Source organism: Dipodomys merriami, unplaced genomic scaffold, assembly GCF_024711535.1.
Source record: "Dipodomys merriami isolate MVZ:Mamm:240054 unplaced genomic scaffold, mDipMer1.0.p SCAF_106, whole genome shotgun sequence".
Taxonomy (NCBI): Eukaryota; Metazoa; Chordata; class Mammalia; order Rodentia; family Heteromyidae; genus Dipodomys; species Dipodomys merriami.
The window spans coordinates 3,611,448-3,625,008 of NW_027202338.1; the positions used below are offsets into that span (position 1 = coordinate 3,611,448).

The window sequence follows — 13,561 nt, forward strand, 5'->3', positions numbered from 1 at the left end:
ATGACATAATCATGACCACTTATGACAAAAGCAGGGATTTTTTAAAAAGTTAGATTGGCAGGGCAATAAGTAATCACTACAGAGGGAAGGAAAGAAGGAAGGGGGGCCCACACTCACCCCCAGGATGGCCACCTGCACTCAGCTCTCCCGCACAAGTTCCTTAAGCTCAGATGAAAACACCCAACCTCATTCCCACCCGCTCAGCCTCCCCCCCCCCCACTCCGCGAGGCCATTCTCCCACTCCCTGGAGGGAGGCCCCCCCTCACGCATTCCACCACACTCACTCCCATCCTCCCACAGCCACGCAGATGGCTCCACCCCAAGTCTCTCCCCTCCCCTCCCCACCCCGTATCACCTCACTGCTTCTTGTCAGTGGCCTGGTGCCGACGACGGTTCTTCTTAGGTTTCTTCCTGCTCCTCCTGCTCTCTCCGGCCTTGCTGTCCTTTTCCCCCTCGTCCACCCTGGCGGTGGCCCCAGCTTCCGGGCTGGCACGAGGCGGCGGTGGTGGGCAGCACTGCCTTGCCGGGGGCGGCTGCCTGAGATCGGTCACCGTGGGGCACAGCTCCTGCCTCAGGACCCTGGCCACGTCTTCCACAGTCCTCCCCTCACTCTGCAGAAACAGGTTGAGCTTGGTCAGGAATTCAATGTCCTGCCTCGGGGGCATGAAGACCACTTTCCACACCCCGCCTTTGCCTTGGATCTCCCGGGGCACCACGTCGTGATCCAGCTCCTCGGCCAGCCTAATGATGGCTGCCTTGGTTCTCTGTTCCTCCAGAAAAGCTTTCCCAGCCACCTCGAACTTGCCCAGAGGTTTGAGGGGCACCCGTATGATCTCTTCAAATTCCTCGTGGTTGCAATCTTCTGGGATCCCCAGAATCATCAAGGACTTGTAACTGTCCACCTCCAAGGCCTTGCACCCATGTTCCAACAACGCAATGTCCTGGACACCGAACAGCATCCTGCCCAGCTCCTTGAGAATCCTGTATGCCTTCTGGTAGGAAGTTGAGGTGCCACGGGAATATCCTGAATGATCCAGCGTGCCCCCCGATCTCTTTCCTCAGACTAGGTGAGAAATGAGGCCTCACAGAGGCGGCAATGTGTCCAACTCAGACAAGGGTGTTCAGAGCCCCCGGTCCGCAGGGGTATGCCACTATGCTAGGCCTTCAGTCGTCTCTCCTGAGAGCGCTCAGGAGAATTCCCAGGGACTCACGGAATGCCAGGGAAGCAGAGGTGGATGTGTGCCAAGCTGATCCGTGCCTCCCAGGTTCTAGGCAGTGCCACACCAGAGATGGTGTAAAGGTTCAGTTTCTTCACTCCACAGGAGCTTCCTAAAGGTCTTCACAGTGCCCTGATTGCCCAACAGCTCAGGGCATCTGGTCCCCCCAGGGTTTCTGTCACCTGAGTGTAGCGGGTGATAGCCTGGCAGACAAGGTGGCTAGGTCCTCACACTGCCCGGAGATTGCTCTCAGTGCCCTGTGGCCCGGGCTTAAGACCAGGATGTAGTGGCTGCACTTGCTCCTGCAGTGACGTCACCACCTCCTTCCGCTCTGCAGCCCGGCATGGTCTCCATGGCAACTGGGAGAGCATCTCTTCTGCCATTGGCCGGCCTTGCTGCATGGAAATCAGAGTCCAAGGAGGGGCGGGGGCAAGGGCTGGGAGGAGAGGAGGGGTGTCACTCAGGGGGTGAAGGGTCAGCTCCCACCTGCAGATGTACCCACCCTTCTCCTTTCAGCAAATAATCGATTTCTGGGGGGTGGGAGACATGGAGGATGGGGAGATGAGTTTGAGAACATCAGAAAGTTAGGACACGTGCAAAGAGTTACAGGGAACCGCTCTGAGGACTCTCACACGGCAAAATCCCAAGATGGGGTTAAAATCAGAGCATCAGAGTTAAGAAAATAAATAAGCGGCACCCTTTGAATAAACCAAGAATGTGCAAGAGATCTGTACAAACCTACAGAGAGACAAAGTTGGGGAAAGAATGCTGGTTGCTTGTCATAGGAGAGGACCCCAAAACGGGCCATGATTGCAGTTTGAGCTCAATCACCAGAATGCTTTCAGCTATGTGAGTTTTAAAAATACAGGTTTTGGGCTGGGAAGGTGGCTCAGTGGTGGAGCGCTTGCCTTGCATGCATGCATGAGGCCCTGGGTTCGATTCCTCAGCACCACATAAGCAAAAAGAAAAAAGCCAGAAGTGGCGCTGTGGCTCAAGTGGTAGAGCGCTAGCCTTGAGCTGAAGAGCTGAGGGACAGCGCCCAGGCCCAGAGTTCAGGCCCCACAATGGGAACCCCCCCCAAAAAAATACAGGTTCTCCCTCCCCCCCCCCCTCCCACTTGAACCATAGTGTCACTTCTGGTTTTCTGGTGGTTAATTGGAGATGAGTCTCATGGATTTTCTGCCTGGGCTGGCTTTGAACCATGATCCTCAGATCTCAGCCTCCTGAGTAGTTAGGATTACCGATGTGTGCCACTGGCTGGCACCAGGCTTTGTCTCTCCTCTCTACTGTCCAACCCCCCCCCCACGCCTCCAGAGAGGGAACTCAAAAATGTCATTGCAGCTGCAGGCAAGGTCACTAGCTGCTCTCCTTATCTCCCTGACCCTGGCAGGAAGGAACATTTGGGGACAGCCAGAAACAACTCTGGAGATAGAACTACAAAATATCAAAAGAAATGAACAAGCCCAAGGCCTCCTTCCCTGCCCAGCCCCAGCCCACGCATCTGGAGCAGGGGCTCCTGAGGTTTTCTCTGGGGACTGTCCCTTGCCCTCAGCCCCACAATAAGACAGGGAGCAGTGGCTTCATGAGTCTTCATTTTGACTGGAAAAATTTAATGAACCTTCATCTCCTTTCCTGCAAAACTCTGGTCTCATTATTTGCCATCAAGGGAAGTAAACTCTGTGTGTGTGTGTGTGTGTGTGTGTGTGTGTGTGTGTGTGTGTGTGTGTGTGTGTGTGCACCAATTCAGGGGCTTGAACTCAGGACCTGGCCATTGTCCCTGAGCCTTTTTTCCTCATGCCTAGTGCTCTACTACTTGGGCCACAGTGCCACTTCCATAGAGAGAAGAGTCTTGCTCAGTGCTAGTGGCTCATGCCTGTAATCCTAGCTACTCAGGAGGCTGAGATCTGAGAATCGCAGTACCAAGCCAGCCCGGGTAGGAAAGTCTGTGAGACTCTGATCTCCAATTAACCACCAGAAAACCAGAAGTGGCTGTAACTCAAGTGGTAGAGCCTTGCCTTGAACTGAAGAGCTGAGGGACTGCACCCAAGCCCGAGTTCAAGCCCATGACCAAAAAAATGTCTCATTGACTTTCTTACCATGCAGGCTTTGAACTGAGATCCTTGGATCTCAGCCTCCTGAGTAGCTAGCATTACAGGCGTGAACCATTGGTGCCAAGCTAAGGTTAACTTTCATAGTGGCATATGTGCTTATTTTGTGCCAGTCTTGGGGCTTGAACTCAGAGCCTGGGAGCTGTCCCTGAGCTTCTTTTCTTTTGCTCAAGACTAGCATTCTACCACTTGAACCACTTTCTTTCTTTTCTTTCTTTTACTAGCAGGACTTGAACTCATAACCTTGCCATTGCTTGGCTTACTTGATGAGCTGGTACTCTCCTGTCTGAGTGACTCTTCCAGTCCTGTTTATTGCTGGTTATTTTGGAAATGGAGTCTCTCAAACTTTAGCCTCCTCCCTGATACAAGCCAGGTGCTGTGGCTTATATTTGTCATCCTACCTACTCAGAAGGCTGAGATCTGAGGATCAAAGTTCAAAAGCAGCCTGGGCAGGAAAGTCCATGAGACTATTTGAAAGGATCATTTACATCCATCCCAGGAGACCACCCAGAGTCAGGGAGACACAGGAGAAGATGACTATAAGGTTTATTAGGGCTGGGAAGGTGGCTCAGTGGTAGAGTGCTTGCCTCGCATGCATGAGGCCTTGGGTTTGATTCCTCAACACCACATAAGAAGAAAAAGCCAGAAGTGGCACTGTGGCTCAAGTGGTAGAGCGCTAGCCTCAAACTGAAGAGCAGAGGGACAGCACCCAGACCTAGAGTTCAGGCCCCACGACTGACCAAACAAACAAAACAAAATAAAACATTTGTTTCTCTTTTGGAAGGAAAATGAGAACCTACTTTGGTCACTGGCTTTGGGGGGTAGGTAGAGGACAAACTGGGTGAGGTGACAGTTTCCATTTTCAATTCTGTACTGTTTGAATGTCTAATGCTTTATGTATCTTATGTTTAAATGTCTCCAAGTGCTATTTTGACACTGGACTTATGGGTCATTTCTTGTTGACATCTTTTTTTTTTTGGTCGGTCGTGGGGCTTGAACTCTAGGCCTGAGCGCTGTTCCTCAGCTCTTCAGCTTAAGGCTAGCACGCTACCACTTGAGCTATAGCCCCACTTCCGGTTTTCTGGTGGTTTATTGGAGGTAAGAGTCTCAAGGACTTTGCTGTCCAGGCTGGCTTTGAACCCTGATCCTCAGATCTCAGCATCCTGAGTAGATAGGATGAAAGTCTTCATTTTATTTTATTTTTTTTGATTGTGGGGCTTGAACTCTGGGCCTGGCTTTGAACAGTGATCCTCAGATCTCAGCCTCCTGAGTAGCTAAGATTACAAGCATGAGCCACCAGCACCCAGCTTTGTTGACATCTTTCTATGGCTCCTTTTAAAATAAGAAACCAAACTGCTAGATGCCAGTGGCTCACACCTGTAATCCTAGCTACTAAAGAGGCTAAGATCTGAGGATCATGTTCAAAGCCAACTCAGGCAGGAAAGTCTGTGAGACTCTTATCTCCAATGAACCACCAGAAAACCAAAAGTGGCTCTGTGGCTCAAGTGGTAGAGCATTCGCTTGAGCTGAAGAGCTGAGGGACAGCGCCCAGGCCCAGAGTTCAACCTCATGGCTGACAAAAACAAAACAAAACAAAACGAAAACAAAGAAAACCACTTCAACCTAAAAACAAAAGGATTAGAAGACAAGAACACATTGGAGTTCTCAGACAATAATTCTTTTTTTCCCGTCCTTTGTGGGCTTGAACTCCGGGCCTGGGTGCTGTCCCTGAGCCTCTTTGTGCTCAAGGCTAGTGCTCTACACTTTGAGGCACAGCAGCCACTTCCGGCTTTCTGGTGGTTCATTGAAGGAAAGAGCCTCACAGGGACTTTTGAACCTGGATCCTCAGATCTCAGCCTCCTTAGTAGTTGTTAGGCTTACAGGCGTGAGATGGCACCCAGCTTCTTTTTTTAAAAAATTTTGTGGCAGGGGGGCTGGGAAGGTGGCTCAGTGGTAGAGTGCTTGCCTTGCATGCCTGAGGCCCTGGGTTCCATTCCTCAGCACCACATAAGCAAAAAGAAAAAAGCCGGAAGTGGCGCTGTGGCTCAAGTGGTAGAGCACTAGCCTTGAGCTGAAGAGCAGAGGGACAGCGCCCAGGCCCAGAGTTCAGGCCCCACAACCGGACCCAAAAAAAAAAAAAAAATTGTGGCAGGCTGGGAAGGTAGCTCAGTGGTAGAGGGCTTGCCTTGCAGGCATGAGGCCCTGGGTTCAATTCCTCAGCACCACATAAACAGAAAAAGCCGGAAGTGGTGCTGTAGCTCCAGTGGTAGAGCGCTAGCCTTGAGCTGAAGAGCTGAGAGACAGCGCCCAGACCCAGAGTTCAGGCCCCATGACCGGCAAAAAAAAAATTTTGTGGCAGTATTGATGCTTGAACTCAGATCTGGGCACTGTCCCTGAGTTTCTTTTGCTCAAGGTTGGTGCTCAACCACTTAAGCCATAGCTCCACTTCTGGATTTTTTGATGGTTAACTGGAGATAAGAACCTCCTAGGGCTGGGCGCCGTTGGCTCATGCCTGTAATCCTAGCTACTCAGGAGGCTGAGATCTGAGGATCATGGTTCAAAGCCAGCCTGGGCAGGAAAGACTGTGAGACTCTTGTCTCCAATAAATCACTCAGAAAACCAGAAGTGGTACTGTGGCTCAAGTGGTAGAGCGCTAGCCTTGAGCTGAAGAGCTGAGGGACAGTGCCCAGGCCCAGAGTTCAGGCCCCACAACTGACAAAAAAAAAAAAAAAAAAAAAGAACCTCATGGACTTTTCTGTCTTGGCTGGCTTTGAATCTGGATTTTCAGATCTCAGCCTCCTGGGTAGCTGGGATTACAGGTGTGAGCTATTGGCACGCAGCTCACAGTAATTCTTTTCCTTTCTTCTGCTTTTTTTCTCCTTCTGCAGGCCTTCCATAAAGCTTTGCTTGCATCCAATTCCCTGCTGGAATGTCAGGGGGACACTGGCTTTCTCAGCTGAGGACTTCTGTGACCTGAGGGTGCATCTGGCATGCATTCCAGGGTGGGGTGGGGGGGACACCCCTTCCAAGTCTGAGCCAAAGTCTGGATGCCCAGCCATAAGCCTCAGGTGAAGGTATGTGGAAAGTGCCCTTCGTGCCCCTCCTATTCATTCTGTAGACCAATGCCTTCAGGCTCCTTTTATGTGTGGAAGGAAGCCCACCTGTGCATTGCTTACTCTTTGTAACCTTTGATCACTGGAGCTACCTCACATTTGTTGACAAGGATGAACTCTTCCTTGCTTACTGACTTAAAGTTAACTCTCATTGTCTGCCTTTCTGTAAAACTGTTGAAGATTAACTTTCTGCCCCTAGACTGAAGATTTTATGTCTGTGTCCTATATATAAGCATGTGAGATTCCAATAAACTTTGTCTATACCCGCATGGTGTGGTCTACTTTGGGCCTATGGGACGTGCGCTCCCAGGTCTCACTGTGTGAACAGCCACACTGGAAATCTGTGCTAAAATAAAACATGAGAGCCAATCCATACACAGGGGCCTGCAAGGCCTCGCATGTGAGTTGTCCAAGTCAGCAGCTAGCCTGGCTTGCATTCCTTGGTCCCTGTAAGTGACAGGAGCTTGTGAGCTGGTGTCTTCAACTCAGAACAGAGTTTAGATCAAGCGAATGTGGACCTATAGCTGCTGTGCCAAAAGACTGCGTTTGTAGCTCAGTCCATCTTCCAGTAATCTGACAAGTGTGCAATTCTGCTCAGAATCACCAAAAGAAAACTTCCCACTACAGATCTATGAGAATGGACAGTTGTCTAAAAACTATGTGGTGGTGGGTTTTATTTTTATTCTTATTTTATTGTATTTTAATTTTTTTCCAGTTCTCCGGCTTGGACTCAAGGCCTGGGCACTATCCCTGAGCTTCTTTTTGCTCAAGGCTAGACTCTACCACTTGAGCCACAGAGCCACTTCTGGCTTTTTCTGTTTATATGGTACTGAGGGATCGAACCCAGGGCTTCATGCATGCTAGGCAAGCCCTCTACCTCTAAGCCACATTCCCAGCCCCCAGATAGGGTCTTACATTTGGTGTAGGTGCTCTATCATCTGAGCCATGTCCCCAGTCTCTGTTTAGTTTACTATTTTTTTAAAAAATCATCAGGGGCTGGGAAGGTGGCTCAGTGGTAGAGCACTTGCCTTGCATGCATGAGGCCCTGGGTTCAATTCCTCAGCACCACATAAGCAGAAACAGTGGGAAGTGGCGCTGTGGCTCACGTGGTTGAACGCTAGTCTTGAGCTGAATTGCTGAGGGACAGCGCCCAGGCCCAGAGTTCAGGCCCCACGACAGACCAAAAAATAAAAAAATAAAAAAAATCACTAGCTAGGTAGGTCCTGGTAGTTCTCACTTGTGATCCTCTCTATTCAGGAGGCTGACATGTGAGGATTGAAGTTCAAAGCCAACCAGGGCAAGAAAGTTTGTGAAACTCTTAGGTCCAATTAGCCATCTAAAAGCTGAAAGTGGAGCTGTGGCTCAAAGTGGTAGAACATTAGCCTTGAATAGAAAAGCCCAGGGACAGCTCCCAGGCCCTGAGTTCAAGCCCCACAGTCTGTCGACAAAAAAAAGAAAAGAAAAATCTATGGTGACAGCTTCTTGCACAGCTAAGCCTGGATAAGAAAGTCACTGATTGGTCCCCGTCCTTCCTCCCCACAGGAAAGTCACTGATTGGTCCCATCTTTCCTCCCAGGGCAGAAAAGCCACTGATTGGTTGCTGTCCTTCCTCCCAGGGCAAATGACTTCTTGTGCAGAATTCTACCCAGGCATCAGAGCTTGTCTGCAGGGCCGGCTCCCCTTGTCATGGGAAGTGGACAGGGCACACCAGGCTGTGCAGAAATACTTGCTAAGAGTTTTTTGGGGGCTGGGAAGGTGGCTTAATGGTAGAGCGCTTGCCTTGCATGCATGAGGCCCTGGGTTCGATTCCTCAGCACCACATAAGCAAAAAGAAAAAAGCCGGAAGTGGAGCTGTGGCTCAAGTGGTAGAGCGCTAGCCTTGAGCTGAAGAGCTGAGGGACAGAGCCCAGGCCCAGAGTTCAGGCCCCACGACAGGACCCCTCCCCCCCCAAAAAAGAGTTTTTTGGGTGAAGACATACAGGCACATTAAAAAGAAAAAAAAAAAGAACATTGAAACTAAGCAGCAGGGCAGGGAACCTACCTTCCCTAACAAGGAAGCTTTCAGGAAAAGAGCAAATATTTGTCCAGGAATGGCAGCAAATGCTTCCAAGCAATGCAGAAAAATGTGGCTCATGAAGAAATAGTGGTGAATGTGGTGTGTGGTAAATACAGTCAGCCTCCACCCTTTTCCCCCCAGAAAAGTACAGTGTTGCTGTTGTGTTAGGGTGAAAGCATCCTTCTGTCCCCACATCAGCCTCTGAAAGATGACCACAATGGGACATTTAGGGAGATGGTGGTCCCCCCTCTTTGCCCTTAGCCCCCACTTCACTAGCTCTTAACTTTACGGTGTGGCCTTCCAGAAAGAATAAAGATTGATACACACACCAACTCCATAGGTCATTCAGATGTCTGTCACTTACACAAAGATGATTTTTCTTTTTCTTTTTCTTTCTTTCTTTCTTGAACTCTAGGCCTGGGTGCTATCCCTGAGCTCTTCAGCTCAAGGTAAGCACTCTACCACTTGAGCCACAGTGGCACATCTGGTTTTCTGGTGGTTCATTGGAGATCAGAGTCACACAGACATTCCTGCCCCAGCTGGCTTTGAACCAGGATCCTCAAATCTCAGCCTCCTGAGTAGCTAAGAATTACAGGCGTGAGCCACCAGTGCCCAGCAAATATCTTCTCTTATTTGAAATTCACTCTCTCATGGTCTGATGGCCCCCTGGGTTAAAAACAAATAAACAAAGAAACCATTTTCCCCAGGTTAAACAGTCCACATACCCACCACTTATCCAAGAGACTGGACCAGAGAGTTCCTTTGCTGAACTTTATTTTATACGTATACATATACATGAAGTAACTAACCATGGTGAGAATCTGGGAACACAAGAAAGCATGGTGGAGTGCACAAGGATTCATAGCTCGACTGTCCCAGGCTTTTGCCTCCTCCAGAGCCCAATTCCCTCCAGGGGTTTGTTTCCCAGACTGTGGCATCAGGGTTCACCCAAGATTTGCTGAACTAACTCATCACAGTCACAAAGAATCCAGAAGTGGAAAGCACGAAGGACACCTAATGCGGGTTCACATTTTGTACCAGGAAAGAGACATTGGAACGTCACGAGGGCTAAAACTCCGGGGAGAGATTATTGTGCACTGGGCTTAATCCAGGACTTGAGCTCAGCACAGTTGAAGAGTCTGGGTGGGACCTGGATGGGTAGGTGCGGAGAGGTCCAGGGTCGATGGGGGACATGCACAGGATAGAACCAAATGCCTTCCTGTCTTCCTCTCCTTCCTCAGAGTCACCAGGAATTGTTAATTATATACAGAAACAACAAGAAGGTGAGTTTGGTGGCATAGGATGCAATTAGAACTGAGAGTCCAAGAATGTGATCATCTTGCCCACCTCCCCATGTACCGCAGCTCCCCCTCTCCCCCAATATGGGAACCTCACTCTGTAGCACAAGCTAGCCTCCAACTCTCTGTCCTGCCCCAGCTTCCCAAGTGCTGGGATTACAGGTGTTTGCTACCATACCAGCTAAAAGTGCCATTTTTAATGACTGATTCTGAAACTTGAATACTTGAAGGGTAAGCAGACATTCCTCGTTTCATAGAATTCATTCTTGGGGCCTACCCCACCCCCCTTTCTGGATTCCGTAGCTGGGGGATGGAAGCTGGAAACTGAAGCCCAGGGGCTGGGCAGGCAGCAGGGCAGTGCCAAGGGTCCTGGCCTAACTTATCCCCTAGGTTGAGAACAGGGAAATTTAAAGGAGAAAGTAGTTACCCCAACCTTCAAAATGCCAGGCCCTGCAAATCAGCTGACCCCTCCTTCCCCCACCCTGGCCCCACAGAAGCTGTAGGAAGTGGAGGAGAAAGCCTGAGCATGAAGAAGCAGAATGAGGACTGTGCTCATGCATGCATAAAGGGAAAGGAATGTTCTAGAATTTTCTCAAGCCACTTACCAACTCTCCCGGGCTCTGAAGGTGAGCAAAGAAAGGTGAGAAGCAGCCCCAGAGAGAAAAAAAGGCAAGAAACACCTCCCTCCCCCAGTTCCTCCCTCCCTCCCCCCAGCCATATCCACAAACCGGGGCCCTTGGAGTCCAAAACCTTGCTGTAGTTAAAAGATGAGAGAAGTTTGCTTCCTCTTGGGACTTGCTCCTTGGCCTTCTCTCTCACAGCTCTTCGGCTATGGGGGGGTTCCCAAATCAGAGCTTTTGGGAGCCTGTGAATACATTAGAGCAGAGGGGAACCAAGGAGAGGAGTCTTTAGGAAATTGTTGCTTCTAGGAGCTTCTGAGTCCTGCAACACGTTCATTCCCTCAAACAGGATTTAGAAATCATCACCCTTAAAGCCATGTACTGATACCCTAGCCCCCAACCCCCCCATCATCATCATCATTATCATCGGTAGGAGGAGAAGGAGTAATTTTGGTGGTACTGGGATTTGAACTCAAGGCCTTCCACTTGCCAGACAGATGCTCCACCACTTGAGCCACGCCCCTCGCTGCTCAACCACACCCCCTACAGCTGAGCCACACTTCCTACCACAGAGCCACGCCCCTGCCTCTGGCCCTATCAGCAAGCCACGCCTCCTTACCACGGAGCCACGCCCTGGCCTGAGGACCACGCCCCCTGAGGCCAAGCCACGCCCTTCTTTGTTGAGCCCCAGCCTTTTTGTTGTGGTGGGGTTTGCTTTTTTAATTTAATTTAATTTTTTTCAGGTAGCATCTCAGTTTTCCCATGGCTGGCCCTGGACTGTGGTTTTCCTGCCTCTGCTTACTACAGATCACAGGGGTGTAAGAGAACATTTGGGGTGTTTCTAAGGCCTGGCAAACAGTTCTCCCCACCCCCACACTGACATCTTTCTATCTCCACCTCCGGAGCTTTCTGAACAATTAAGACCTTAGCAAAGGAGGACCCTTACCCCTAAAAAGATCATGGTTCTCTCTAAGAACCTTCTGTGGATACCTCACCTTTGGAGGTGCAAGGAGGGCCTCTTGGCTTGGCCTTCAGACCCCTGGACGTCGAGGCTGGCGCTTCGGTGGGCTGCTGGCCTCGGGGGGCCCTGTGAGCGGCCCCTGGTCTCCTGGAGGCCGAGCCTCTCTTTGCGATCCTCAACTTCTTTCTTGTGGTACCTTCGGAATCCACCAGGACATATGAGACGGGGCCCAAGCTCACCTTCTTCTTCTTCCTCAGGAAGACAGAACTCTTGGCTGAAGCCCAGCTCAGGACCTTCTTCTTTGGGGGTCTCTCCAGGCCGCCCTCTTGTTCCCACTCCTCTGCGCCTCCAGGGGTCTTGGCTTGCATCAAGGCACGTCGAGGAGGCTCTCTGGGAACCTTCCAGACATTTTTTGCCAGGGCTTGACTCGAAGTCGACGCCTCTTGCTTTATACAGGGCTTCTTGTGACTCTTGATGGATTCGGAGACCTCCATATTTTCGGGGTCACCCATCTGACCACCCGACAAGTAGGCTGAGCTGCTAAGATGGTCACCTCCAGATTCCTTCCAAGGCGCCGGCTCCTGCTTGTGGGCTCTCCGGTTCCTCTTCCTCCTGGAGCGAGACTTAGCTCCAGCCCGGCGCCCTAAAGGTTTGGGGGGGTCGCTCTGGCCATCTAGGCCATTCCAGTGGGCGGGGTGCTCCCTCTTCAGGACAGAGGCCAGGTCGGCTGCGGCGAGACCCCGCTCCTTCTTGACCTTCTTCCTCCCCGCGGAGAGCCAGGCGGCCTCCTCCTCCTCCAGCTCCGCGCTCTCCAGCGCCCTGGCTTCCTCTCGGCTCCTCATCTCGGCATCCATGTACACCACGATCTGCACCACCGCCCCCAGGAGCACCCCCAAAGCTCCGGCCCAGCTCTCGGCCGGCTGGTTTGGGGGTCTTGGGGGGTGGTTCAGCTGCAGGAGGCGGACCACGTCTTCCCAGGTGCGGCCCTCGGTATCCAGGAACTCGTTGAGGTTTTTCAGGAACTCGGCGTCCTGCGTGGGGTCCCGGCAGGCCACCCTCCACACGCCGCCCCGGCCCGGGAACTCGCGGGGCACCGAGCTCAGGTTCACCCCCGCGCCCACTTCCACCAGCGCCGCCTTGGCGTTCTCTTCCCGCAGGAAGATCTTGTTGAGCACCCGGTAGGTGCCCAGGGGGGACAGGACCCCGTTCAAGGTCTCCTCGATCTCCGCTTGGCCGCAGTCCTCGGGGATGCCCGTGACCAGCAGGGACCTGTGGATGTCCGCTTCCATCCCGCGACACCAGTCCTCCAGGAGGTTCATGGCCATGGCCGCGGACATGGAGCGCGCTGGGAGCGGCCGAGGGGGGGCAGGGGGGGAGGCGAAGGGGGGCGGCGGAGCTTTGATCGCACCCCCCAAGAAAAGAATCCTGCAAGGTCATAAGAACAGAGAGGTCAGACTCCCCCCCCCGGGAAGGACGGCCAGGCCCCACGCGTGGATGGCGGGGGGGGGGGGGGCTGCAGGAGGCCTGGCGTACTTTCCCATCACCCCCTCTTCCCAGCCCCCCGGCTGTCCTCCCCACCCCGCCCCACCCCCCGGGGTGCTCACACGGGTCCGCGGATCCGCCGCAAGGGCCCTCGCCCCACCCCCAGGCGCGGCCGCCCGGGCTCCGCCGCCGCGATGCTGCGCCACCGGCCGCGCCGCCCAGCTCGGGTGCTGGCTCCGGGGATGGCGGGGAACGCAGGGTAGATGGGGCCCGGGAGCTGTCGATCGCCCCCCAGCTCCCGCCCCGGGCTGACGAGGTCTGATCACGCGGAATCCGGCCTCGATCTCAACCACCGCCGCGCCAGGTCGAGGCTGGCTTTGCGGCCCGCGCGTGCGCACTCGCTCCCCGAGCTGCGGCAGCGAGCCTACGGGGCCCTCAGGTCGGGCGGTCTCCATGGCAACCGGAGGTCGGTTGCTAAGAGACGGCGTGTCCGGATGCAGGCGCTGCAGGTGGTGGGCGTTCCGAGAGGGATGGACAGGCCCTGTGCAGAAGGTCCTCCTCCGAGCTGGGGGTTGGGGCCCCCCGGAACTCCTCAGTGAGGATCTTGGAAGCTCATGGCTTGAGAGGCTAATGGCTACACCAATGAGCTGTCTTATTCTTTGCCATCCCTGATTCTTGGGGGACCCAAGAAAGCAGGGTAGGTGGA

General features: G+C 52.7%; 2 protein-coding genes and 1 long non-coding RNA gene across 4 annotated transcripts in view; 1 reads left to right on the forward strand and 2 right to left on the reverse strand.

The window, feature by feature from the left end:
* LOC138814157 (paraneoplastic antigen-like protein 8C) overlaps positions 1 to 1,501 on the reverse strand; it is a 27,197-nt gene extending 25,696 nt beyond the window's left edge. For both annotated transcript variants that reach the window (XM_070003110.1, XM_070003101.1), the window contains exon 1: positions 356 to 1,501. In XM_070003110.1, coding sequence (XP_069859211.1) covers positions 357 to 959 — 603 coding nt within the window. In that variant the 5' untranslated portion in view covers positions 960 to 1,501 and the 3' untranslated portion in view covers position 356. The remainder of the gene's footprint in view (positions 1 to 355) is intronic.
* LOC138814168 (uncharacterized) overlaps positions 1 to 6,694 on the forward strand; it is a 15,356-nt gene extending 8,662 nt beyond the window's left edge. Inside the window, exons 2-3 of the long non-coding RNA XR_011367912.1 lie at positions 777 to 1,067; positions 6,214 to 6,694. This is a non-coding gene — a long non-coding RNA (uncharacterized lncRNA). The remainder of the gene's footprint in view (positions 1 to 776; positions 1,068 to 6,213) is intronic.
* Positions 6,695 to 9,251: 2,557 nt separating this feature from the next.
* On the reverse strand, positions 9,252 to 13,226 carry LOC138814172 (paraneoplastic antigen-like protein 8A). The gene is made up of 3 exons (XM_070003131.1): positions 12,978 to 13,226; positions 11,408 to 12,798; positions 9,252 to 10,657 (listed from the first exon to the last, which is right to left on the reverse strand). The coding sequence occupies exons 2-3, from the start codon at positions 12,708 to 12,710 to the stop codon at positions 10,641 to 10,643; spliced, it is 1,320 nt and encodes a 439-aa protein (XP_069859232.1). The 5' UTR covers positions 12,711 to 12,798; positions 12,978 to 13,226; the 3' UTR covers positions 9,252 to 10,640.
* Between the last annotated feature and the right edge of the window lie 335 nt (positions 13,227 to 13,561).

Coding starts and splice junctions, on each gene's coding strand:
- LOC138814172 (XM_070003131.1), bottom strand. CDS start 12,710: ATGTCCGCGGCCATGGCCATGAACCTCCTGGAGGACTGGTGTCGCGGG.